Source organism: Eumetopias jubatus, unplaced genomic scaffold (genome assembly GCF_037043125.1).
Source record: "Eumetopias jubatus isolate StellerSeaLion01/CBP00866 unplaced genomic scaffold, mEumJub1_p1.0 scaffold_15, whole genome shotgun sequence".
Lineage (NCBI taxonomy): Eukaryota > Metazoa > Chordata > Mammalia > Carnivora > Otariidae > Eumetopias > Eumetopias jubatus.
The window spans coordinates 4757634-4782723 of NW_028274821.1; the positions used below are offsets into that span (position 1 = coordinate 4757634).

Consider the following 25090-nt stretch of genomic DNA (forward strand, 5'->3'; position numbering starts at 1 on the left):
ATCTTTTATATAAAGTAACTTTTTTTTTCCCAAAATTTCCAACTTCGTCCTTTCATGCTTCATCGTGGTAAAATTTCTGATGTCAGTATTCCAGTCCATTAATTTTATCTTGTGCCTATGCAGCCTGTCAGATCAGTGGTTTCAGCTTGAGTTTCAGTGATCATTTCTAGGAATGTTCATTCAAATTCGCTTCGTTCATTCCTCAGCAGGTATTTCCTGCGCACTCCCTCTAGCACTGGAGTCACAGGACCACAGACAGGTGACGTCCCGACGCTCCTGGAGCGCACACTGTCATGGGAAGACAGACCATAAACGTACACAACTAAAGATGTGGTTTAAGGTCATGACATGCTATGTAGAAAAGGAAAAGTATGGATGGAGATAAAGAATTACAGAGAGTGGACAGGGCAGGGCTCTCTGAAGACACATCATTTGGACAGAACTCAATAAATCGAGGGAAGGAGACCCACGAGTGTTTTGCGAGGGAGTGATGCAGGCAGAGGGAAATGATAGGGAAATGCTCAGGGGATTCACGAAGCCCTGGAGTGTGGCTGGTGTGGGGTGAATGCGGCTCCTGCTCGGGCGCCGGAGGCAGGGGTGGCCGACGTGGGAGGTCCTCATGCCTGACACGCTGTTTGAAGGTGGAGCTGATAGGATTCCCTGCTGTGGGTGGGACAGCAAGGGGATCAGGGATGCCCCAAGATCTTCCGCCTGAACCACACTGTGTGAATGGTGTCACCGTTTCTAAGATGGGGAGGATGGAAGGAGAGCAAGTCTGGGAATAGGCATCGGACCTCCGGGTGGAGACGTGCCAGGGGCAGGTGGGTGTTCGAGTCTGCAGCTAGACGAGCGGTCAGGAATAGAAGTGTACAGCTGAGAGTCTAGTGGCTGGAAGGGATTCTGAAGCCCCGGGGAATGAGTGTAGACACAGGAGAGAGGAGGTGAGGGCCTCTGCCTTGGAGCGCCCCTGATCTACTGAGGTAGGCTTTCTCAAGAAGCCCCTGGGTGATATGCAGCTCCCAAATGAGGGAGCAGACAAGAAAGAAGCCGGCATGAGCTAGGTCATTCAGAAAAGAAAGGGAGGCGATCCCGGATGGCAGCCAGGGGGCAGGCCTCCCTACCGTGTGACCAGGTCATGCTGGATGAGGGGGAATGGACCTGGGTGGGTCACCACCCAACAAATTAAGAAAAAGAGGCAATTACGCCCAGAAGAAAAACGTTACAGAAATAAATCTTTGGTTTAGCAGTGAACCACATTTAAAGTCATATAGTCATGAAAACATGCAGAATGAACTTTAAATAATAGGTCCAAACGACGCTGAAAAGATGGGAGCTGGTGGAATGTGTGTGAGGGGGGAGGTGAGACCCTGGGATCCTCGCTGTCTGCAGTAAGCGGTCGGTGAATGGTAGCAAAATGAAAGCATCGGAGATGGTGGGTAGCGTGCCATTTAAACACAGGAGGTTTTCACAAGAAGTAGCTAAAAGAAATGGTTGTCTTTTGGAAGTGGGAATCTGGGGACGGGGAAGGGGGGGCAGGACTGATGTTTTTTGTTATAAACCTTGTGCTTTTATTTGAGTTCTTAAGCTGTAACGTGTGTACTACTTGGGGAAAATCAAAATTAAACCAAAGTGTATCTTTATAATTCTTTACCTTTACAATTCTTTACCTAACATAGTTAGTGCTATGTGTGGGTCCCTGTCATTAGTGATTTATGTGTAGGAACCAGTGAAGTAATGTGGAGAGATTTCTGTTTAGATCTAAAATTGAAAAGATTTGTTGGTATAGTAAAATTAACTGAAAATCCCTTAATTCTCCCAAAACCCAACAGCAGGTCAGACATGTAGTTTTGTATACAGTCTTTTTTTTTTTTTAAAGTTTTTATTTATTTATTTGAGAGAGAGTGAAAGTGAGAGAGATAACAGGGGCAGAGGGAGACACAGACTCGCCGCTGAGCAGGGAGCCCGACGTGGGGCTCGATCCCAGGACCCTGGGATCATGACCTGAGCTGAAGGCAGACGCTTAACCAACTGAGCCACCCAGGTGCCCCTGTATACACACTCTTGAATCCATTCCTGCAACTCTTCCTTAGTTTCCTAAGGGCTTTCAACTCATTACTGTTGTATCGTGGTATATAAGTCGCGTCATCCAGATGGCGAAGTTTATAGAGCACTTGTAATCCATCCCTCTGTTAATTTCTCCCTTTTTGTCCCAGGTCCCCGCTTCCACTCCCATCCCTTGTCCTTCTGGACACCTGCTCTCACATCTTCAAGTATACTTGTAGCCTTGCAGATTTTATGCAGTGACATTCTCCACTCAAATCATTTGTGAAAAATGTAAAAAGTGAGATTCAGGTTGTCCCTGGAGAGCTCTAGTTCTGTGGACCAACAAAACCACTGGAGATTGGTTCTTCTGAGATCTTTGCTCCACTGCCCAGAGTATTAACTTCTTTTTAAGACCAATAGCAAGATCATTTGAAGACCAATACTCTATTCCTTACTGGCCATAAGACCTCAGTCGATGGTAATCAGTTCTGAACGATCCCATGTTCATGTCCAGGTGAAGAGAGAGATGGGTTTCCTGACATTTCTTCTTAAGAGCAAGGAACCAACTTTCTTGGGGACCCTGAGAGCTCGGCCCAAGCCTCCCTGGCTCAGTGGCTTGGGTCTGCCCATTCCTGATTCAGTCAGTGTAGAGGAGAGAAGCGATGACTCGTGGCTACACAACAGAGGGACAGAATGGATATTGGGAGCTAATCACAATCTTCTAAGGCCAGCTTGCTGGTCTCTCCATTTTACCTGTATCTGGTGTTTCCTCCAATCCATTCAATACAGCAATCATCTGACTATGCCACCCATCACTTAAAATGCTTTGATGGTTGGTAACTCATCTTCAAAGAGGGCCATTGCACTGAATTACACCTCCTGGTAGTCTCACCTTGAATTTGGCTTTGCTCTGTGATTTGCTTTTGACCAATGATGCTGTGTGACTTCTGAAAGTGGCTCATAAAAAACTGTTTATGCCTGGGCCTCTAGGAATGCTCTTTTTTGGAATACTCACTCTAGGAAACCAGCCACAATACTGTGAGATACTGAAGCCACATAAGAGGCCAAGTGTGGGCACGATGGTTGACAGCCGCAGCTCAGATCCCAGCCAGCAGCCATGTCAGTGAGCCACCTTAGGCATCCAGCCCAGGTGAGCCTCCAGGGGACTGCAGCCCCAGCTTCCCTATGACTGCAACATCCTGCAAGACCCCAACTGGGCAGTAACCCACAGAACCATGAGAGATAACAGCACACGGGTGTTAATGTCATTCACCTCTGGGGTGCGTTGTGACTTAACAGCACATCACTGAGATGAATGCCTTCCCCTGTAAATCAGTTTAAGGTGCATTCGGTTGTGAGTAAGAGGGTACCTGGCCGGCAATGACTTCCACAAAGGCACTGAATGACCCCACAATCCCAGGAAGCCTGGGGGAGGCAGTTCCAGGATTTGATCAGTGGCTCAGCCATGTCAAAGACTCAGACTCTTTATAGTTTCCATTGCGTCATCCTCAGCAAGGTGGCTTTGTTTCATTAGGATCGTCACCAATTCCAGATAACCACGGTGCCACGCAATCACAAGTAGTCAGGACGAGACAGTCAGGGCAAAAGTCCTTTTCACTCGAGTGCTGAGGTTTTATCTGGAAACCTGATTTTTCCCGGGAATTCCCCAGCATTCTTCCCTTTATACTTTATTGGGGTTAGAATTGGCCAACCACTTATGATTCATATTCTGGGTCTATGGTCTGTCCTCACTGTGATCAAGGGGTCTCTGCCCACTGCCTGAATTAACTGGGGTTCTGTTTTCTGGAAAGGGGAGTGGGACTGGATGTGCTGTAGTATCTGCCACACCATTAGATCCAGCCCAATCCTGAGCCATGCCTGTGTTCTGAGCCCCATCTCCACTAGCCATTCCCTTCTTCACCTCTGTGCGTCTTGGCACATGTACCTGGGAGGTATGCTCTGTCCCTAGAATGCTCTCTTCTCCTCCCAGCCAACATTTGGGATTTGCATGCTTCAGATAGCAGCTCAAACAACACTTTCTCAGGGAGCTGCCTGCTGAGTTGCATGCTGTCTCCGAATTCTGCATTCCTCGGTTTCACGTAATAAAACTGAAGTATGGAAGTGTGCATGTATTGATGAATGTCTGCCTTCTCCACCAAACATGTGAGCTGTGGCAATATCTTTGTCACTATGTTCACAAGTATCTAAATACTCAATAAATAACTAGTAAATAGCTGAACAATGGGGTTTCCTCCCTCACCTTCTCCCACATCCCCTTATGCTGGTGCCGGGTCAATACTGAAGGCATTTTTAGTTATTTTGGATCCTAAATCCTAAAAAACTTCAACAGGGTGATCTTAAATTGTCCATATGTTAAGTTCCATTTTGCTTAAACAGGAGTTTATTTTATGCTTGATGAACTTTTTAAGTTTCAGTTCAGGATACTACAAATAAGCAATTTATAAGGATACAGAATCCTATTAATCTTTCGAGTTTTGGGTAACTATGTTACCCATTAAGAAAAAGGCCAGATTGACATGATAACGTGAGTCCCCTTAAAGAAGGACAACGTGGATAGTTCTAGAAATTAATGCATTTTATTAATAACCCCACCCTGCAGTGCTCAGTGTTCATGCTTCATTATAAAGAAGGGGACACGGGGTTCTAAGTTATGGCTTGCGCTTATGGATGTCCCTCCTACACGTGCTGGCTGTGTGACCTTGGGCGAGTTGCTTAACATCTCTGTGCTCCAGTTTCCTGAGGTGTTAAAGGGGGATGCGCCGTTGTGAGAATTAGGCCAGCTGGTGCACGCAGAGCACTGACAAGAGTGGCCGGGTCCTGGCAGGTGCTGCCCCACCGTGGCTGGTACGCTCCAGCGTCTAGCACAGCCGCTGGCTCTCAACGCAGAGTCGCCAAGAGCGTGGGCTTCAAGGCTGGAGCCACGCTCCACCACTTCCCTGGCTCTAGGCCCCTTGGTAACTTATTTAACGCCTCCATACCTCTGTATTCTCATCTGTGTAATGGGGGTATTAATATCTACCTCGGGAAATGGGGTTACATGAAATCAAGGGCGGCTGTAAGCACTCAACATACGGCACTGTCCTCGCCTGACACCTGGGCCACCGGCAGGCCAGAGTGCCTGAGACAGCAGGGCACCAAGGGCGTTTGAGTTCAAGTTCAGTCATTTTTCTGATGAAACTCCTCAGCACCAGAAGGAGAGGGATAAAGGGACTTGTTGAACGTCTCTCAGCTAGTTAGGAGAACAGGATAACCCGGGTTGTGAAAGAAGAGACTCTGGGTTTTATGAGGAGGTATTTTGTTTCGTCCTGTTTACCTTGTGCTCTGGTGCAACAGGCCTTTCTTCTAGGACTAGCAGGTCCTTCCCAGGTCCTGCTGTGACCCAGTGAGGCAGAAGAAGCAGGGAGAAATTAGTCCCATGAGCCAGGACCCCTAGCCCGTAACTGGCCTCTGGGTGCCCTGTCTTGGACGATGACTTTTCTCTGGTCCTCTGTGGAGGAGGTGCGGATGGACAGAGCAGCTCTGGGGGGCCCGGGGCAGAGACCACCGTGGCTCTGAGGCCCCCGTGCGGCCCCAGGGCCAGAAGTCCCGGATCCTTAACAAATCTCTCTCTCTGTTCCTTATACTGGGCAGAACATAAAGGTTCCTTCAAATGACTGCACTGGTGTTTAGTTGAGAGTCTTCTTTTAATCAGTGACCTTTGATATTGCTATTGTGCACCTATGGTGAGTTATCTACAAAGGGCTCCAGGGCCATATCAGATAAGTATCTGGAATGTGGAAAATACTCCGAGCGCCTACCGGCTCTTGAAGGCTCCCCGAGCCACATGGAGTCCAGGTGAGCCCTGCGTGGCCAAGGTCGGGGGCGGGGGTGTGTTTGTGCGCGGGTGGTAGCACAAACTGTGGGGCAGTGCTGGGCCGATGGGCGGCTCCCCGAGGCGGCAGGCCTGGATTTTCCTCCTCTCCGTGAAGTGCTGCCCAGAGTGGCCGAACCGGGCCAGCCACGGGCCTGGCACCCACCCCAATTTCCCTCCACCTCCTGTGGAGAGAACTGTACCTGCTTCTCTGGGGTGGACCCTGCTCTGTTCTTCCAAAGGGAAGAAAATGTAATCAAGATAGAATTTCCGAAACAAAACAATACAGAATCTGACTTCCTAAGAAAGTTAAATAGGACACGAGTTGACCTGGGGTCAGAGGAGTCAAACCGAACAATGAACTGGAACTGCTAAAAAGAGTAAACACAAGTGGTTACGTTTGCGTGTCGCCCGCGGGGCTGTGTCCTTGCACTGGGCTGTGGGGGTGAGCTGTTCTAGAGAGGAGCCCCGGGAACGCTTCGGGCACACAGACAGGACGGTGAGCTGAACATCGCCACGGGCCTTGGACCTAGAGCGGGGGCAGTGCTGTTTAGATGGGGTCCCCCCTGACCCTCCAAGATGTGTGCATCGTGTCAGGGAGAACAGGGGGTGCGGAGTGGCTAACGTGGATGGGGTCCAGCCCCATATCCCCCCTTCCTGCTGTGTGAACTCGGGCTAGTTGCCAAAACCCCCGTGCCTGGTTTGGCAGGGATGATGTCAGCAGTCTCCTCCTCGTGTGACCAGGGGAATAAAGGAGCTGACACACACCAGGTGTTCAGGACTGTGCCCTGCATGAGGCCAGCGCTCACTGGACATTTTACTGTGCTCGTGTCTGGAAAAAACCTGGTGTTTTAAAATGAAAAATGTCTACCAAAAACCTTACATTTTCCCTTTTATTTTGCTTCGTGTTCTATGTTATTTTCAAAACTAGTCCTGCTAGTCTTCATTTCTGAGCACCCAGCATGTTTTAGATTCGGTGCTGGGAGCTTTCAGGGAGCTTATTCTCGCAGCAACTCAGAACCACCTCAGTGATCACGGTGGAGGGTCTGTGGAAGGTCCTGCAGGACTTCAGACGAGGAGAGTAGAACTGGGAGCTTGCGCTGCTGAGAGAACTTCCTAGAAGAGGTGGGAGCTGGGCCGCTAGGGAGGCAGCGGAGGAAGCAAGAGGGGAGAGCAGGTCTGGAGTGAGGCTCTCAGGGGAGGGAACAGCGTGGGCACGGGCAGGACGACAGGGACGAGGGACGGGCGCTGTCCTTCTGGCACACGCGGTCACCTTCCCTGGTGACAGGGAAGGAGAGAAGGCAGAGCTGCTCCCATCCCGCCAGGCGGTCACCGGGTGCCCACGTGGCACCAGGCCCGAGCCGCTGGCCGAGATGGGTGCTGGGCATGTTTCCGCTCAGGAAGCAGCTTTTGAAACTGAGCACTGCCATCCATCTCAAAATGGCTCACGACCCAGGAGTGCGCCTGTCGTGAGCGGCGCGGGATGTTGTGCGGAAGTGCTGAGTCACTAGATCGTACCCCTGAAACTAACATCACGCTGTGTCAGCTAACTGGAATGCAAACTGGCCTGATCTGTCAGGGGTGCTCGGGGAGGAGACCAGAGAAGTGGTGGTGGAGCCCGGGAAATGCTGCAGGCAGCCTGAGGGGGCTCCGAGCTCCTGCGAGTCCCTATCACTACCCCTCCCCATGCCCCACATTGTTTTCATTTGGAAAGTCAGTCCGTTCTCCATCTGGTGCAAAGTGCCTTACAAAGGCAAGGCCCAGCCCCTCCCAGATGGAGCCTTGAAGTCAATCCTTCATCCCACATCTGGACTGAGTTAGGTTCAATTAGCTTTTTAATGTGAAACTCGACTGTGTTTTTTTCCTGCAACCTCAAGCTCTCAGAGTTAATTTTTTTGAATGTCACAGACTGAGGGAAATTAATAACCACTCTTTCTTCATTCTGCACATGTGTGTGGCAATGGCATCTTGAACCCAGAGTGCCTCTTGTTTGGGTGGGAAAGGGTGAAGGAGCCAAGGAAGACGGGAGTGTCCTGTGTCTTCCCGGATATCTTGATGAGAATTAAGGGCGGGGTTTCTGGAGTCAGACGTCCAGGACCCACAGGAGCAGAGCAAGTTTGACAGCGTCATGTTGTCCTTTGCTAGATTCCTTTGAGTTGGATTTCGCAATAGCAGGTTTGCACACTAGCATTTGAGACGCCTACACAGCTATACCTGTTTTAACACTGGGTTCCCTGTTTATTCCTCTGATTAAATGTGGATTTAAATCCTGGAACTGCATTTTTAGGGAGGGTAGGAGGATTTCCCAGTCGAAACTATGGTTGTTGACGCACGAGTTCTAACACCTTTTAGAATTCCTGAGGAAACTGGAAGGTGGTTAGGAATTGACTGACTAACCTACCTGAAATACTTCCTCTTCCCTCCCTATAGGGAAAATCAGCAATGAAATCACCACAGAAATGATTGCAGAACAATGCTGCTCATGTCTTTGTTACTCATGGTTATGTTTTCTTTAAATTAATAAACTATTTTTGGGGAGCAGTTTTAGGTTCACGGCGGAAACTGAGAAGAATGTACAGATATTTCCCAGAAACCCCTGTGTTCCCCCACTATAAACATCCCCACCAGAATGGTACCTTCGTCACATTTGGCGAACCTACACTGACACATCATAATCACCCAAAGTCCATAGTTTACCTATGGGTTTAGACAAATGGATGATGACACGTTTCTACCCCTGTAGTAGTACTATGCAGAATAGTTTCACTGCCCTAAAAATTCTCTGGGCTCTGCCTATTCATGCCCCCGTCCCCTTCTGGCAACCACTGATCTGTTTCTTGTCTCCATAGTTCTGCCTTTTCCAGAATGTCATAGAGTTGGAATCATACCGTATGTCACCTTCTCAGACTGGCTTCTTTCACTTAGTGGTACACTTGTAAGTTTCCTGCATGTCTTTTCATGGCTTGACAGCTCACTCCTTTTTAGCGCTGAATAACATTCCATCGTGTGGATGCAACATAGCTTATCTATCCATTCACCGAGGTGGTTGATTCCAAGTTTTGGTAATTATGAATAAAGCTGCTATAAACATCCATATGTAGGTTTTGGTGTGGTCATAAGTTTTCAAATCATTCGAGTAAATATCAAGGAGCATGATTCTTGGGTTGTATGGTAAGAGTATCTCTACTATATGCCCATCCGTAAACATCCATAAATATACATATCAAATACACAGTGGCTGTTATTATTTTGAACAAACTGCTATCAGAATAAGAAAAATAAAAGTTTTTATTTTACCTTCACTTATTCCTTCCTGGATGCTCTTCCTTTCTTTATGTAGATCTGAGTTTCTGACCTATTTCATGTTCCCTCTTCCTGAAACACTTCTTTAACGTTTTTTTACGAGGCAGGGCTGCTTGCAACAAATTCCCTCAATTTTTGTTTGTTTGAGAAAGTCTTTATTTCTTCCTCATTTTTATATGCATAAGTGTAGTTTTCTGTGTTTTGTTTTGTTTTGTTTTGTTTTTGGACATTTATCCTACTTGTTGCTTTCTGAGCTTCCTGGATCTGTGGTTTGGAGCCTGATGTTAATTTGGGGAGTATTTCAGTCACGATTGCCTCAAATTTTGCTGCTCTTCCTTTGTCTCTTTCTTCTCCTTCTGATGTTCCTATTACACGTATGTTACAACTTTGCAGTTGTCCCACAGTACTTGGATATTCTTTTAGATTTTTTTTCCAGTCTTTTCTATCTTTGATTTTCTGTTTTGGAATTGCCATGGTCACATCCCCAACTCGGAGAGAGATTCTTTCCTCAGCCGTGTCCAGTCTACTTAATGAGCCCATCAAAAGCGTGCCTCAGTTCTGTTAAAATGTTTTTGATCTCTGGCTTTTCTTTTTAACCTTTCTTAGAATTTCCATCTCTCTGCTTACAGTGCCCATATGTTCTTGCACATTGTCTACTTTTTCTATTCAAGTCCTTAGCATATTAATCAGAGTTGTTTTAAATTCCCCAGTCTGATAATTCCAGCAGGCCCACCATATTTGAGTCTGGTTCTGATGCCTGCTCTCTCTTCAAACCGTGTGTTTTGCCTTTTGGTATGGCTTGTGATTTTTTCTAGATGGCCAAGCATGATGCACTGGACAGAAGGAACTCCCAGGAACAGCTTTTAGTAATGTGGTCGTGAGGTGTGGGGGGAGGGGAGGTGCTCTCTGGCCCCGTGAGGAGGTCCCCGTCTTTTGGTGAGCCTGTGTACCGGGACAATGAACTTCACCAGCTTTTATAATTGTCCATATATTTATCTTTATTGACATCTTTATTTCTCTATGTGCCTTTGAGTTACTCTTTGACCTTTCATTGCACCTTGCAGGACTCCCTTGACCTTTTTTCTTTTTTTTTTTTGCAGGGCAGGTCTAGTCACAGCTCCCCCAGCTGTTGTTTCTTTCAGAATGTCTTGATTTCTCCCTCACTTACAAAGAACACTTTAACTAGATACGGGATTTCTTAGTGACAGTTTTCCTGTTTTCACATTGAATATATCAACCCACTGTCTTCTGGCCTTCCAAGTTTCTGATGAGAAATCTGCTTGCAGCCTTACTGGGGACCCCTTGCCCTGTGTTGACTCACGTTTTGTCTTTAGCTCTTGAAAGTTTGATTATAATGTCTCATTGTGGGTCTCTCTGAATTCATCTTACTTGGAGGTCACTGAGCTTCTTTGATGTTTATGTTCATGTATTTCTTCAAATTTAGAATTTTTCAGCCCTATTTCTTCAAGTATTCTCTCTGCCCCTTTCTCTGTCTCTTCTGTTTCTGGGATTCCCACGACATGTATGTCGGTCATTTTGAAGGTGCCAAAGTTCTTCTGGGTTCTGCTTGCTTTTCTTCAATCTTTTCTCCTTTGTTTCTCAGCCTTCATAATGGGTCAAGTGTCATCTTCAAGCTCAAGGATTATTTTCCTGCCTGCCTAGCACTGTCTTCCAATGCTTCTCCCACGTTTTCCATTTCAGTTACTGTACTTTTCAGCTCTGCTGTTTCTTTTTGGTTTCTTTGTATGTTTTCTATCTCTTCATCGATGCTTCCATTTCATTCACACAGTTTCCTTGACTTCTCCAAGTCTTCTTTTAGTTCTTTGAGCAACCTTAAGAGCATTATTTTGAAGGCTTTGTCTAATAGATACTCTGTTAAATGTTTTCAGGGACAGATTCTGTTGAATTACCTTTTCCCTTAGAATGGGCCATACTTTCCTGTTTCTTTGTATGCCTGGGATTTTTTTTTGCGGAACACTAGACATTTGAATTTAATAATGTGGTAACTCTGGAAATCACAGTTTCCTGTTTCCCCAGGGTTTGCTATTTTTAATTAAAAAAAATTTTTTTTAATTGTAGCCTCTCTGGGCCAAGGATCAGCTTGCAGGATAAACGTAACGTCTTCTTAGGTCTTTTCTAAGCCTTTTCTTGGGCATACACAGTCATTTTCTACCTTTTCCTGTATATGCAGTTGTTTTTGAATGTCCTAGTCTTTAATGTCTGGCTCCTGAAGGGGAAAAGCAAAAAAATGAAGGGGGAATAAAATGGAACTGGCCTCTGAAATCTCCTGGATGTCTCTTGAGCCCGAGAGGATGGGTTTGCAACACTGGGGGAAGAACAACAACCGTTGTCTGTCTGCACCTCTGTGATCAGAAGCAGCAATTGGTGATCACGGCACAGATCCCCAGTATCTGGAGGACAGAGTCCTTTTTGCCTGCTCTACGTCCTGCAAACTGTGTGTGAGCTGCTTCAGGAATACATGCACAGCTGCCTGCCACATGGCTGGGGGTGGGGAAGGGGTAGCTGCTACTGTGTTAAGAGCCAAAATTGCTCAAAATTGAACGCAATTTACCACCCAAGTCTTCTCCTGGAAGTTGCAACCCTTCAATAGACACCAGATTTCCAAAATAGTTACATCAGACAGATTCTGCCAGTGCAACTGTCATCTGGGTGGGGACACAGACTCCTGGTGCCTCGTACCCCCTCGTCTTCCCAGAGACCTCTCCTGCCAGGCCCTTTTCTACAGCGACTGCTGCCAGGTGCATTCCCACCAGCAGTGCAGAAGTGTCCCAGTTTCTCCACGTCCTCGCCAACACTTGTTATTATCTCTCTCAATAAATGCTCTTTCATTGACGAACAGGTGAGTAGCAGGGACCAGAGGAACAGAAAAGAACTGTTCAGAAGAGAAAGGACTGATGGAAAACTCTGTGAAAAGGGAGCAGGGGGGATGGGGAGGAGTGGCAGGGACCAGAAGGCCAGGGTGAGGAAAGGCTGCAGAACACTAGGGTGAAGAGGGGCAAACAAAATGGAAGGGGACAGACAAAGGCACATGGGTGGGCTGGGACAAGGCTACAGGAGGAGGAAAGACTGGACGGGTATGAGCATCAGGGCCTGTGGGGGTGCTGGGGACTGGAGGCCAGAGGCCAGGGCTGTAGTAGAATGCGGCAGATGCTCCAATGACATTGGTTTGGGATTCTGTTACAGAAACGCAAGCCTGCCTGGTATGTAGCAGACCCATGGAAAACACCACTTTGCAGGACAGAACTTTTGGCCATTTGTGCTGTAACAATCCTTCCTTCATCACAGAAAAGGTAGATTTGATAAGCTGTCACTTGGGGAGACCACAAGGCTGGACTATTCTCTTCCCAGGAGACAAATTATATGAATTACAAGGGAGGGAATGAAAGTCTGGTGAAGTCTGTGTGTCTGCTTTTTGATGCTTCCTACTTGGTGATGTTTCTCTTAGACGTGGGTCCCCTCTCTGAGTCCCAGATGAGAAAGAAGGAGTTAGGATCAGATGCCATTACTCTCAGTCATCTCAGACATGAATGAGGGAGGCAGGTGCTCAGCCTCCAGGTCAGGTGTGTGGACACACACTTGCCTCTTTGTCTGCTTGTCTCAGGAGGGGTGGGTGGTGGCTCTTTCCGTGAAATCATTCAGGGAAAGAAATCTCACCAGCAGAATATCTGATTATTACTCAAAGTGAGCGGAAAACTGAATGAGCGTGGCTGAAAAATTCTTCTGACAGGGCCTGTCCCTTGCTGTTCTACCTCCTTCATTCCCTGCCCGCCCAGGAGAAGCAAGCCCCCCCTTGGATAGAGTGCAATCACCTCAGACCTTCTGGCACAGGTGCAGTAGAAGGCCCTGAGGGAATGGAGCACCTTTGCCATGGGGCTGGCCCTTCTGTAGATTTGATGATAGTTGCTTAAAATATGGTGGGCTAGTGTGTTTCCCCTTTCTCCTTTCCTTTCTTGTATTTGGTGATCTCTCAGAACAGTCAAAATGGAGGATACTTGGACAAGGCTAAAGGAAACCCCCAAACAAGAATTTTTTCTCCTTTAGTGGCCAAAAAGGAGATCAGTTCATTGAGCCAGAAATGAATCAAATGGAGAATGATTCCAAGGTTACCCACAACTGCAGGGAAAAAGAAGTTTTAAGAATACAGAGAAGCACCAGAACAAGACACACATCAAATGAAGGGTCTTTGAAGAATTCTTGGGTTTCTTGGGTACAACTTAAGTTGCAGTGTTAATTTTTATTATTTAAAAATTTTACAGACAAGGGGTGCCTGGGTGGCTCAGTCAGTTAAGTGTCCGACTCGATTTCAGCTCAGATCATGATCTCAGGTTCGTGAATTCCAGCCCTGCATCGGGCTCCATGCTTAGCAGGGAGCCTGCTTCTCCATCTCTCTCTCTCTCTCTCTCTCTCTCTCTGCCCCTCCCCCCTGCTTGTGCACGCTCTCTCTAAAATAAATAAATATATCTTAAAAAAATAAAAATCTTACCAACAATAAGTCAATATTCTTTTGGGTATACAGTTGTGTGAGTCCTAACACATGCACAGATTACTGTCAAATGGAATCATACAGAGGTGCCTGGGTGGCTCAGTCAGTTAAGCATCCGACTCTTGGGATTTCGGCTCAGGTCATGATCTCAGGGTCATGGGATCGAGCCCTGTGTCAGTCTCCATGCTCAGCATGGAATCTGTTTGAGAGTCTCTCTCTCCCTCTCCCTCTGCCCCCCACCCTACTCTCTCTCTCTCTCTCTCTAATAAATAGCTAAAATCTAAAAAGTGGAATCATATACTATGTAACATTTTGAGAATGCACTCAGTGTAATGTCCTCAAGCTTTATCAAATATGTGATTAATGATCACAATGTGATTACAATGATTTATCAAAAGAGAGCTGCTATAAACATTTGTATACAGGTTTTGTGTCACGGCTTTCACTGGCCCAGACTGAATACACAGAATTGGGAATCGATGGGTCAAATAGTGTGTGTATGTACTTAACTTCTTGAACGTGCCAAGCTATTTTCCAGAGCGGCCGTGTTATTTTACATTCCCACCAACAGTGTGTGAGATTTTCAGTTACCCTGTATGCTGGCCAGACATTTACAAAGATTTAAGCCGCTCTACTGGATGGGGACTTGTATCTCATTGTAATTTAATTTGCATTTCCCAAATATCTCAGAGATTTGCCCATGAGTAGTCACATTTTCTCTTTTTCTTTGCTGTTGTTTCTCATTTGAATGTATCATACTTATAAAAATGTTTCCTACTTTTGATGGATGTCCGATTGCTTTTAGTTTTTGGCTATTATGAAAGAATTTGCTGTAAACATTTGCGTCCAGGTTTTGTCTCCATACCTAGATATTTATATTGTGTTCCAAGAGACGGCACTGCTGCGTCACAAGCTATGCATATGTTTGGCTTCAGAAGATTCTGCTAAAGAGTGTGCCTAAGTAGTTTTATTTACACTCCCACTAGCAATCTGTGAAACTTCCCGTTCTTCCATATCTTTGCCAACTCTTGGCACGTTTTGTCTTTTTAATTTTAGCCATTTTGGTGGTTTTCTAGTAGTATCACACTGGTTTTAATTTGCCTTTCTCTGAGTATAAAGTTGGTGTTGTGTTGTGTTGCCTACATTTTTCCATTGACTCTACACACACACACGCATGCATAATTTGTATTATATATAAAATGCATATAACTGACATAGGTGCATATAAATCATAGAGCGTATTACACACATCAGGTATGCGAACTTCAACAGATACATCAGTTACTAATCTCTCCTACTCTGAGGCTTCCCTCTTCGCTCTCTTGCTGGTGTCTTAGGATGAACGGCAATTCTTAATTTTAACATGGCCATTTTTTCCTTTATAATTGGTACTTTTTGTGTCTTAATTCGGGAAACGCTGCCTACCTTGTTTGTCATAATAATTTCATGATTTTTCTTTTAAATGTTTCGTTGTTTTACATTTCACATTTGGATTCATAATCTGTATGAATTTTAGAATTTACTAACAGTGTGAGGACCTTGACACACTAACTCCATTTAGCCCCTTTCTGCCTCTCCTGGACTGTCATTTATTTTACTTCCACATGTATTTTAAAGCCATATTAGTTTTCCCATTTAAATAGTCGGTGTTTACATAGATTTACCCACGTATTAACCTTTCTGCTTTTCTTCTTTCCTGCATTAAATTACCATATTCCCATCTGTAATTCTTTCCCTTATGACTCAAAACTTCCCTTTAGCATTTCTTTCAGTGTGGATCTGTGGAAATACATTCTTTGATTTTTTGTTTGTGTGTGTGAAACATTTGAACCACCTTTGATTGGTTCCCTGTTTTACTGAGAAACAACTGACCGAGAGCACTGTCGAAACCTCAGGTATAGAGCACGAGGAGCTGACTTACAGGTGGGGTGAAATGATGAATGATGGCCACAGTCAGTCTAGTTAACACCCATCACCTCAGACGGGTGGGAGATGTTTCTTCCTTGTGATGACAGGTCTTGGGATCTGCTCTCTTCACAACTTTCACATTACCATCCAGCAGTGCTGGCCACAGTCATCACGCTCTACACTGACCCCCAGTAGAACCACCTCCATATTGGAAGTCTATCCCATACTGGGTGTACAATTATCAACTGGCAGTTATTTTTCACTAAGCACTTCAAAGATACTGTTCCATTATTTATTTTCTCAATTTCATAACTTTTGTGAAAAATCTTACTGTTATTCCTTTGAAAGTAAAATGTCATTTCCCCCTCTTTGTCAGTAATTTAATCAATGGTGTGTCAATGCTGAACTCCTGGGTTTTTATCCTGGTATTGTGGTTACGCAGGAGGTGTCCTGACTTTTTTTTTTTTGAAGATTATTAATTTTAGAGACAGAGAGGGAGTACATGAGTGAGCAGAGGGGCAGAGAGAGAAGGAGAGAGAATCTTGAAGCAGACTCCCCATGAGCACAAAGCCCAGCATGGGGCTTGATCCCATGACCCTGAGATCATGACCTGAACCTAAACCAGGAGTTGGCCACTTAACTGATAGCCACCCAGGCACCCCAGAGGTGTCCTTATTCTTAAGTATTTAGTGTCTGCACCTTATTTTCAAATGGTTCAGAAAAAACATGTACATATTACATATACAGAGAGAGAGATATAAAGCAAATGGGGCAAAATGTTTAAAATGGTCAATTTGATAAAGAATTTATAGGAGCTCTTTGTCTATTCTTATACTTTTCTGGAACTTTGAAACTATGTCAGAATTAAAGGTTACCAAAAGAAAATCTCACAGGAAAACAAAACACTTATAAGAAACTTATGATTCCTATTATCCTGTCTATACACACATATTCAAATACATACATCTTCATACATATGGACCTCTATCTGGATATGCATCTTCATATACATATGTATCTGAACATTTATAATTCAAAGTCTGTGTCGAACAGTATCCGGTATCACTATGTCATCTCCCGAGTGCCCTCCTGCTTTCTCCCACCCTACCACCCAGGGAAGGATGAGCTCCTTCCCCCCGGGCTGGACCGTAACACATGGGTGCCCGTCCAGTCTGCACGGCCGAGCCGTCACCGGTAACTGATGCTTGGGCAGGAGGCGGCCTCGGAACCCCCAGGGAGCATCAGTTGGCCAGTAGCCAGTGCCTCCTTTGGGCTGTTGGAGGGCCAGCAATTAGGCTTTCCTGGTCCGGCAAGAGCTCCAGCAGGGAAACCCTGGGAGTGTTCACATCACTATGAGCAAAGAGAGAACTCCCTCCTCCTGCAGGATGAGAGGTTAGAGGCCCCTGCGGAATGCCTCAGAAAGGTACGTGGGCCCACGGCTGTAGTTCTTTCCCTGTTAATTCACCAACTGTAACCTAAGCACACTTTCCTATATATCTAATTAATAGTGTCTGTTCTCAGTTGAGAATCAGGGCTTCTGTTTTAAAATGTGTATTTCTCTTTTTAAGATCATTTCTTTTTTTTTTTTTTTAAGATTTTACTTATTTATTTGACAGAGAGAGACACAGCGAGAGAGGGAACACAAGCAGGGGGAATGGGAGAGGGAGAAGCAGGCTTCCTGCAAAGCAGGGAGCCTGATGCGGGGCTCGATCCCAGGACCCTGGAATCATGACCTGAGCCGAAGGCAGATGCTTAACGACTGAGCCACCCAGGCGCCCCTAAGATACATTTCTATTTGTTTCTCTTACAAATTGCAACAGGAAATGGTGCTCGGCAATGCTGGTAAGCCTAGGTTTAAAATACGTCATGAAATTAATGAATTTGGAAATTTACCGAATTTATAATTCCTAAACATTCTTCAGTTCACTTTCCTGAGTCACCAAGTCTAAGGTTTTGAATGAGGATTAAAATTAATTACAATTTCTGTCTAACTGTTTTCCGGGCTGTATTTAACAATACATAGTAAAAGGTGTGTGCCCAAAATGTTCAGGCATCAGAAGATCAGAAGATATACATATATATTCTATATCTTGGATGCTTCTAATAGTAATGCCCATCATATGTGCACCAATACCCCATTTCATGGTTTCAGTTCAGAGATGTTTTGTACTACATCTAGGCTCTAACTCCTTGGAGCTAGACCCAGTGGGTGCTCAGGACCACGTGGCCTAATGCCTTACGATTTTCGCTGCTATGTTTCTTCCCTGCACAGATCTTGGTTTGTGTCTGAATTGTCTAACCTCTTTTAATTGTGATTTGTTCATGGGCACTTATTTCCTTTTATTTCCCATAAGGATTTGGTCATGTGTTGTGCCTGGTTTGCTTCTCTGATTATTAACGCACAGGAAAGAAATATTTTTTTCTCCTAAAAGCCTTTCATATCATGTATCCCGTGTTAAGTATATCTGAGATGCAGCCTTGTTTTAACAAGTTCCAATATAGTTACATGTAATATAAAAGCATCGTCGTTGAGCCCAACAAAGTCTCTCTAGATCAGATTTGAAGAAATAAATTCTCCAAGCACATCAAGTTCAGTGATATGAGAATCTGTGACATTTCCTCTGTGGTAAGGATACAAGATGCTCTTGTTCTCATTAGCAATAAAAATATTCAGAATTGTGTAGCTGGTTTCTATAGGGCACATCTTCTCCAAGGGCCTCGAGGAAGGCGCCTATTTCCCGGTGGGTGTTGGCTGGGATCCAGAAGCAGTGATCTGTGGGGATTGCCAGCTTCCCGGAAATCACAGGGTGTGGGAGATGCTGAGAGCGGCCTGCACTCCACCTGTCTGCTCCACTCCAGTCCCAGCGCTGGAATGACCCGGGGCATCAGAGGCAGATAATTACTCACTGACAGTATTTTAGACTTAATTGTAAGTGACTAGTTAGGCTGCCACTCTTCTTTGGTCCTTTGTCTCCTTTCCTGAAGTCAGATTTTGTTTTGCACCAGCAAGCATCCTGGAGGAATTTCAGAAAAGTGTGTGTGTGGTAAACCTTCTCTCTCTGCATGTGCAAACGTGTCTTTCGTTTCTTTCACACCTGGGTTGTCATGTGCCAGCCTCACTACTTGCTGTGGGGGTGATGGGATGATCTTTCTGGGAACAGAGGCCTAATACTGTGATATTATTCAGTGGTGGGTGCACCGTACGTACTGCTCTGTGGTCGCCTGGTCTACAGATGGGTGGACTGTAGAATTTCAATGCCTCATGCCAATATTTAAGTTAATCTCTAAGAATAAAATGTTTGGAATCGTGCCCTTTCTTAATCAGGTCTGTAAAATTGTCTTTGCCTTGAAAGAAGGAATGGTTTCTCCAACCAGGTGCACGATCTGAGTCCAGGAAGTAGGCTGCTCCGGCCCAGTGTGTCTTAAGTTAATGCGGCCACTGCACTTCCTAGGAGCCTTGTCAAAACCCAGGGCTCTACATTTGCATTGGTAGCAGCTCTAGGTTTTTACTGTTTTTCGCTGGTAGTAAAAAAAATTCTTTAGGACTCCTTCAGTAGTCTTATGTTATGATTTACTGTCATGTGTCCCTTATTTACGTTGATTTTCTTTTTCCACATTAGCATTTCATATCTTTTACTTCCTACATTCTAGCATCAGGGATGAAAAGGATACTCAGGGCTTGACCTTAGAGATAACCAAAGAAGTGGAGTCTTGAAGAAATTCCCACTCGGTTACAGGAGCAAGGGTGGGTGTCATTCACAGACCAGCAAGGCTCACGGGGTGAAAAAGACAGAAGCTGGAAACCATGATGATGAAGTTGCTGAACTATGTCAATATATATAGGTCTCAACTCACAAGAAGCCTTTTCCTAAGAAATCTGCCCGGCTCTTTGTCAGCAGCAGCGGGGGGTGGGGGTGGGAGGACAGCTATCATGGTGTAAGTATGAAAATGAGACTCTTCGTATGACTCTTTAATACTATGTCCAAACTTAATAAAAAGTAATGGATTTTAACAAGCAATTTTCCTGTTTACTATTCAAGAAGAATAAAAGTCCTAAGCACCTCCTAAATTTTTCTGGATGTGATTTAAAACATCGTAAATAGAAGACAAATGAAAACCTACTTAACTGATTTTGTAGAAGACGCCAGGGCGATGGAGCGATTTGATACACTGGGAGTGTCGGCCATGCTTCAGCTGGAGTCGGCTCTGGACAGAGAGCGAGCTTTTGGACAGGTGCTCCCAGAGGCTGCTGCCTGCACTGCAGACTGGGAAGCCTGACTGCGCCATTCTCCGAACGACAGAGAGTCTGGTTGCAAAGTATTCACGGTGCGCTGACATTTTTCAGTCTCTTCCTATGACACGAAGTTCAGTTTTCCAAAAAAAAAAAAAAAAAAAAGATTTCTTTTATGAGATGGGAAGTTATGAAACATCTGAAAACAATTAGGTACATTTAACATATGTACTTTTAACAGGCTTTCATTGATTCCAGCATCTCCATAAAATGCTATGAATGCTTCTGAAAACTGATACATTTGTGAATGAGGTTTCTGTTGTTTTTTCCTTCTTATTTGTAAAAGTTCCTGATTCACAAGCACCCAAATCCTCTTGTAAGCAATACCCTGTATGGGTAGAAGAACACCTGTTAATGAAAATAGAATGAGGGAAACTAAAAATTGTTGCCTCTTTCCCATAGATCTTTAATTTCTGAAGGGTCCACTGATGTTGGTTTCCACATATTTTAAATTATAGCTTATAATTTATCTTGTCTACTGCAATATGTGTATGTTTTAAAAGGTACCTCTCCCCTTTCTGGTTAGTGGAGAATTTTGTTCCCTTCTGCTGGTTACTAGAGAATTTTGTTCCCTTCTTAACGCAAACATAGGGCAAATAAAACCCCAACAAGGTGAATGACAATACAATAATTATACAAATAGACAATAATCGTAGCTAATGATACATCAGTGTAGATGAGATGGTGTTAACAGTGCAGAGTAAAAGGAAAAAAAAAATCCCAAATTCAACCCAGGTAAAAATATAAATATGACATCTGCTTCCTACATAAACGTGTTCTAAAAGAATCACTGAATGAGATGGGAAGAAAGACAAGCCTCTGAGGGCCACGTTTGTGCCTAAAGCCTTATGCACTTGACTATAGTCCTCAACGTCTGGATCAACTTCAGTGCAAGAAGGTGAATTACTGAAAGCCACAAGCTTCATATGTTACAAATGATTCAGTTATAATAAGACCAGTATCCTTTATTTAAAGGTGAAAAGGAAAAGGCATTTCTCAGTATGAGAATGAGACAGTATACAGAACTATCAATAACATCTCTTATTGGTATTTATTTATTTATTTCAGAATAAATGTGGTATTTCAACTTAGGCCCAAGGCATCTCAATTCATACCTTTGCTCAAAAGCAGGCATGTGAATCAGATGGAAAATGGTGTGTGTGTATATATATAGATATATTCATTTTTTTGTTCCATTGTATATATACATTCATTATTCATTATTTGCTCCATTATTTTGGTTCCCTATTAAACAACCCCGATGCAATTGTCAAATCTCTTTTATTTGTAATGTTTTTAAACACAAAATTGGACTGACTGAGGGTCCTTACTGAATTATCCCCACACTCCAGTTATATAGGCGCCAATTGTAGGTCAGTCTCCAGCACTTAGCGCTTAATGACATCTTCCCTTCTTTCTGCCTCTTTTAGTAAAATGAAAGCCAAAGAGAAGTACCAATCCGACGTGTGGTTAGAAATTGAACACCTGAATGAGGGTGAGGAGCTCAGATCTAAAAGGGTATGGGGCTAGTTGTTGCCTAGGTCAGGACCTATTGCCCCCCCCCCCATGGGTCCCTGTGGCCATGTGAGAGCCAGCTCACTGCTCAGGTGGGAGAATGGCAGCCTGAAATACCAGGTTAGTGTGTGTGTGTGTGTGTGTGTGTGTGTGTGTGTGTGTGTGTGTCTACTCTTGATAAAATGTTGAGAGAGCCATTTTGTTTGGTCCAATTTAATACAGTGTAGAGATTTTTCTATCACAGTAAAAGCTTTAAGTGGAACTACCTTTTTCAGTACCATGAAATAGTTCATAAAAATGTTTTTGTCATCGATACATTTTTGTTTTGCACCAGACACTTCCCACAACCTGAGGCGAGGCCACTCTGGCCGTCTGCCAGTCCGCTATGGGTCAGGCTGGGTAGGGCTGGGGCAACGCGTGTCCGCGTGTTCCAAGCTGTGTGAGGCCGCGTGGGGAAGCAATGTGCGTCTGGGGAGACACCAGGGAGACTCACTCAGACTCGCATCAGGATACTAGTCATCTTCCTCCACTTTTTGGTTCTTGGAGTACCTGCTTTAGGCCATTTTCAGCAATTTATTACCCCCCCCCCTTTTTTCCCCATTAAGATTTCCTGGACATTTTCCCATGAATCAGGAAGCTAAGAATTGTCACACTCTTTAATACATGAATTCGTTAAATTTTCTTCCCCTGTGACAGTATTACTGATATGAGAATTTAATAAAAGTAAGCAGTGAATGTTACCTTTAAATGAAGGGCTATTCCATGTTCTGAACAGAGGCCATTTCTTACACAAATCAGTTAGAGGACCTTCCATGTGTCCGAGCTCTCCTTTCTGTTCACTGCATGGTTCTGTGGCTCACTAGCCTGGATCACGGGGGGCTTGCACAAGCTGACGAATATTCTGGAGGGCAGGGAGCAGGCTAATAAGGAACCTGAGATAGACAAACTCTGGAAAGCAGTGACTGTTCAATAAATATCTGTGGCTTGGCTTTTTTGTGGACAGTAGATGAAATAGTTAAAGAGAACTCGAGGGCCCTTGTGAGGATGAGAACCAGGATAGGTTCTAATTCAAGAGCGATTTAAGGAGGCACTGAACATGGGATAAAAGATGCGGAGCACTCGGGTGGTGGTGGCCCAGGGGCGGCTGCTCCAGCGAAGTCAAGGCCACGGTCTTGCCCTCTGCAGAACACCACTGGATGGGGTATGTTGGGTGCCAAAACATCAATTGCTGGGAGTCCTGATGGGCTTGACATTTTTAAGAAGGAACCTAAAAAAGAAAGGCCATATATTATCATCATGCTTTGTGAAGTTAACATTTTAAGCTCGAGTTTTATTTTTACCATTATTTTGTGTCTGAATGCTGCAGAGCAATAAAATCTTTGTTCAGTGTTCTGTGACACTTCTGAACACATTTCCTTATTTGACTATTAAGCGATCATGTTAAGGACTTATAGCTGAAAAACTTCTAGCAATGTCACTTGCTAAAGTATGCTTCCTAGAGTCTCAATCTGTGCTTTTCCATCTCTGATATTTAAATGGAATTATAATCATACTTCAAGACTTCACTTTGAATACAGTATATTTAAAATTAGTACAACTGGTAGATGATAAAGTATAGAATTTCTTTAAAATTTCTTTGGGGAGGGGCGCCTGGCTGGCTCAGTCGGTAGACCATGTGACTCTTGACCTCAGGGTTGTGAGTTCAACCCCCACGTTGGGTATAGAGCCTACTTAAAAAAAGAAGAAGAAAAAAAAAAACTTGAGGAAAAAAAACCCATAGTTGGATAGTGTTTTCTGTCTAAATAAATCATATCTTGATACTTTGATAGAAGTTTTAAGTATAACTAATATTTGTTCTAGACCTGCCTATGTTCTTACTACAGATAATGTAGGTTAAGACGTGCACACTGCGTATGGGGCGGGGGGGGGGGGGTGGTGATGTGAAATGGATTCCTGGCGGGGGGAGCTGGTACTGAAAAAGCAGCCATCATTCGCCTGACCATGTTTCTGAAATCCCCTCGGGTCGTCCCAAAATGTGTTAAGTTTCATTTAAATGTAATACTTTTACATTTAAAAGAAAAAGAAAGCAAAGATGTGACACACAGGAATTAAATTTGTGAAAACTTAATTTATTTCTGTACTTTCCTCATAATTTTACCATGGATTTGCTAAAAATTGTTTCATTTGAGATGCAGAGTTCTAAGATATAGTAAATTTGTTTAATTTATACGAATAAATAGAAACGTTTTGATTTAAATATGTATACATGAGAACTCAGATCATCTCTGAAGAATATAGGCTGAGAAAAATTTTAAATAGATTAAGACCAAAAAAGCATGAACATTAGTTTTAGTTTTCTGGCTTAAAGCAAGTTTGCCCTTGTCTTCCAGGGATAGTGCCAGAAGACCCAAGGTCATCCTCTGTGGCTCTCTGTGACACCGCCACCGGTGCTACAGCTCAGTGTGAGGTAAGTGCGAAGCTCCTGGAGTATGTTTTGCAGGCTCCTCAGAAGTTACTGATGTTCTCAAAATCGTACTTTCCTCTTGCACTAAAACCATTGTGACACCCTTCCAGGTGAGAGGCCCAAAGGCTTGACGCAAGCACAGGGGAAAGACACGGGTGTGGTGTGAAATTAGGCTACAAGTTTACGTAAGATGTAAAGTCATTTTAGTCATTTGATTAAAATAACGGACAAAACATTTTACATGGTGAACTATGACACACAAACCGAGAAGTGCATCAGACAGCTGTGTGACCGGCACTCAGGTGCGCACGGAAGCTTGGCTGACACTCCGGGGACGCTCGCCGCTGGGTAGCAAGTTCTCCCTCTCTGTGGGGGCTGCTGCTCAGGGTATCGGCCCCCGCACCTTTTGTTATGTGTTCACACTCCACAGAGGATTCTACTTTAAAATGCACATAGTGGAACCATGCTGTTATACAACAGTGTTGCGTTTGTGAGTGTCATTCACATGGGGCATAGTATATTCAGCTCGCTCTGTGTAGTGGTCCATTATATGAACATGGTGGAGTTTGCTTCCCCATTCTATTGTTGAGAAACTCTGGATATGTGTCTGGCTGCAGTCAGGAAAACAGGAGCTGTAGCAGTTATTTTATTGTATTTTATTTTATTTTAAGATTTATTTACTTGAGAGAGAAAGAGAGAGGGAGAGCATACGTGCACAGGCAGTGGGGAGGGGCAGAGGCAGAGAGAGAGAGAATCTTAAGCAGACTCCACCCAGCGCGGAGCCCAACTCAGGGCTCAATCTCATGACCCTGAGATCATGACCTGAGCCGAAATCAAGAGGTGGAGGTTTAACCCACTGAGCCAGCCAGGCGCCCCATGTATCAGTTATTTTAATAGAGACATTTTATTTTATTAATTTTAAACAGCTTTATTTAGGTGCAACTGATATACAATCGATGTACATATTTCATGTATACAATCTGACACACACAACTGTGAAACCACAATCAAGGTAACAGACGTACCCATTACCTCCAGAAGCTTTCTTATGCCTCTTTTTCATTGTTGTGGTAAGAACAGTAAACACGAGATAAACCCTCTTCACAATTTTTAGGTGCACAATACAATATTGTTAGGTATAGGCACAGTGTTGGGCAGCAAATCTCTAAAACTTATTCATCTTGCATAACT

The 25090-nt window shown here is 44.4% G+C and overlaps 1 protein-coding gene across 1 annotated transcript in view; it reads left to right on the forward strand.

Annotated features, from left to right (window-relative positions):
* The first annotated feature begins 17039 nt into the window (after nucleotides 1-17039).
* Nucleotides 17040-25090, forward strand: part of LOC114219777 (serine/threonine-protein kinase MRCK alpha-like) — a 65688-nt gene continuing 57637 nt past the window's right edge. Inside the window, exons 1-4 of the mRNA XM_088019103.1 lie at nucleotides 17040-17052; nucleotides 19768-19896; nucleotides 21350-21415; nucleotides 23826-23902. Coding sequence (XP_087875229.1) covers nucleotides 17040-17052; nucleotides 19768-19896; nucleotides 21350-21415; nucleotides 23826-23902 — 285 coding nt within the window. The remainder of the gene's footprint in view (nucleotides 17053-19767; nucleotides 19897-21349; nucleotides 21416-23825; nucleotides 23903-25090) is intronic.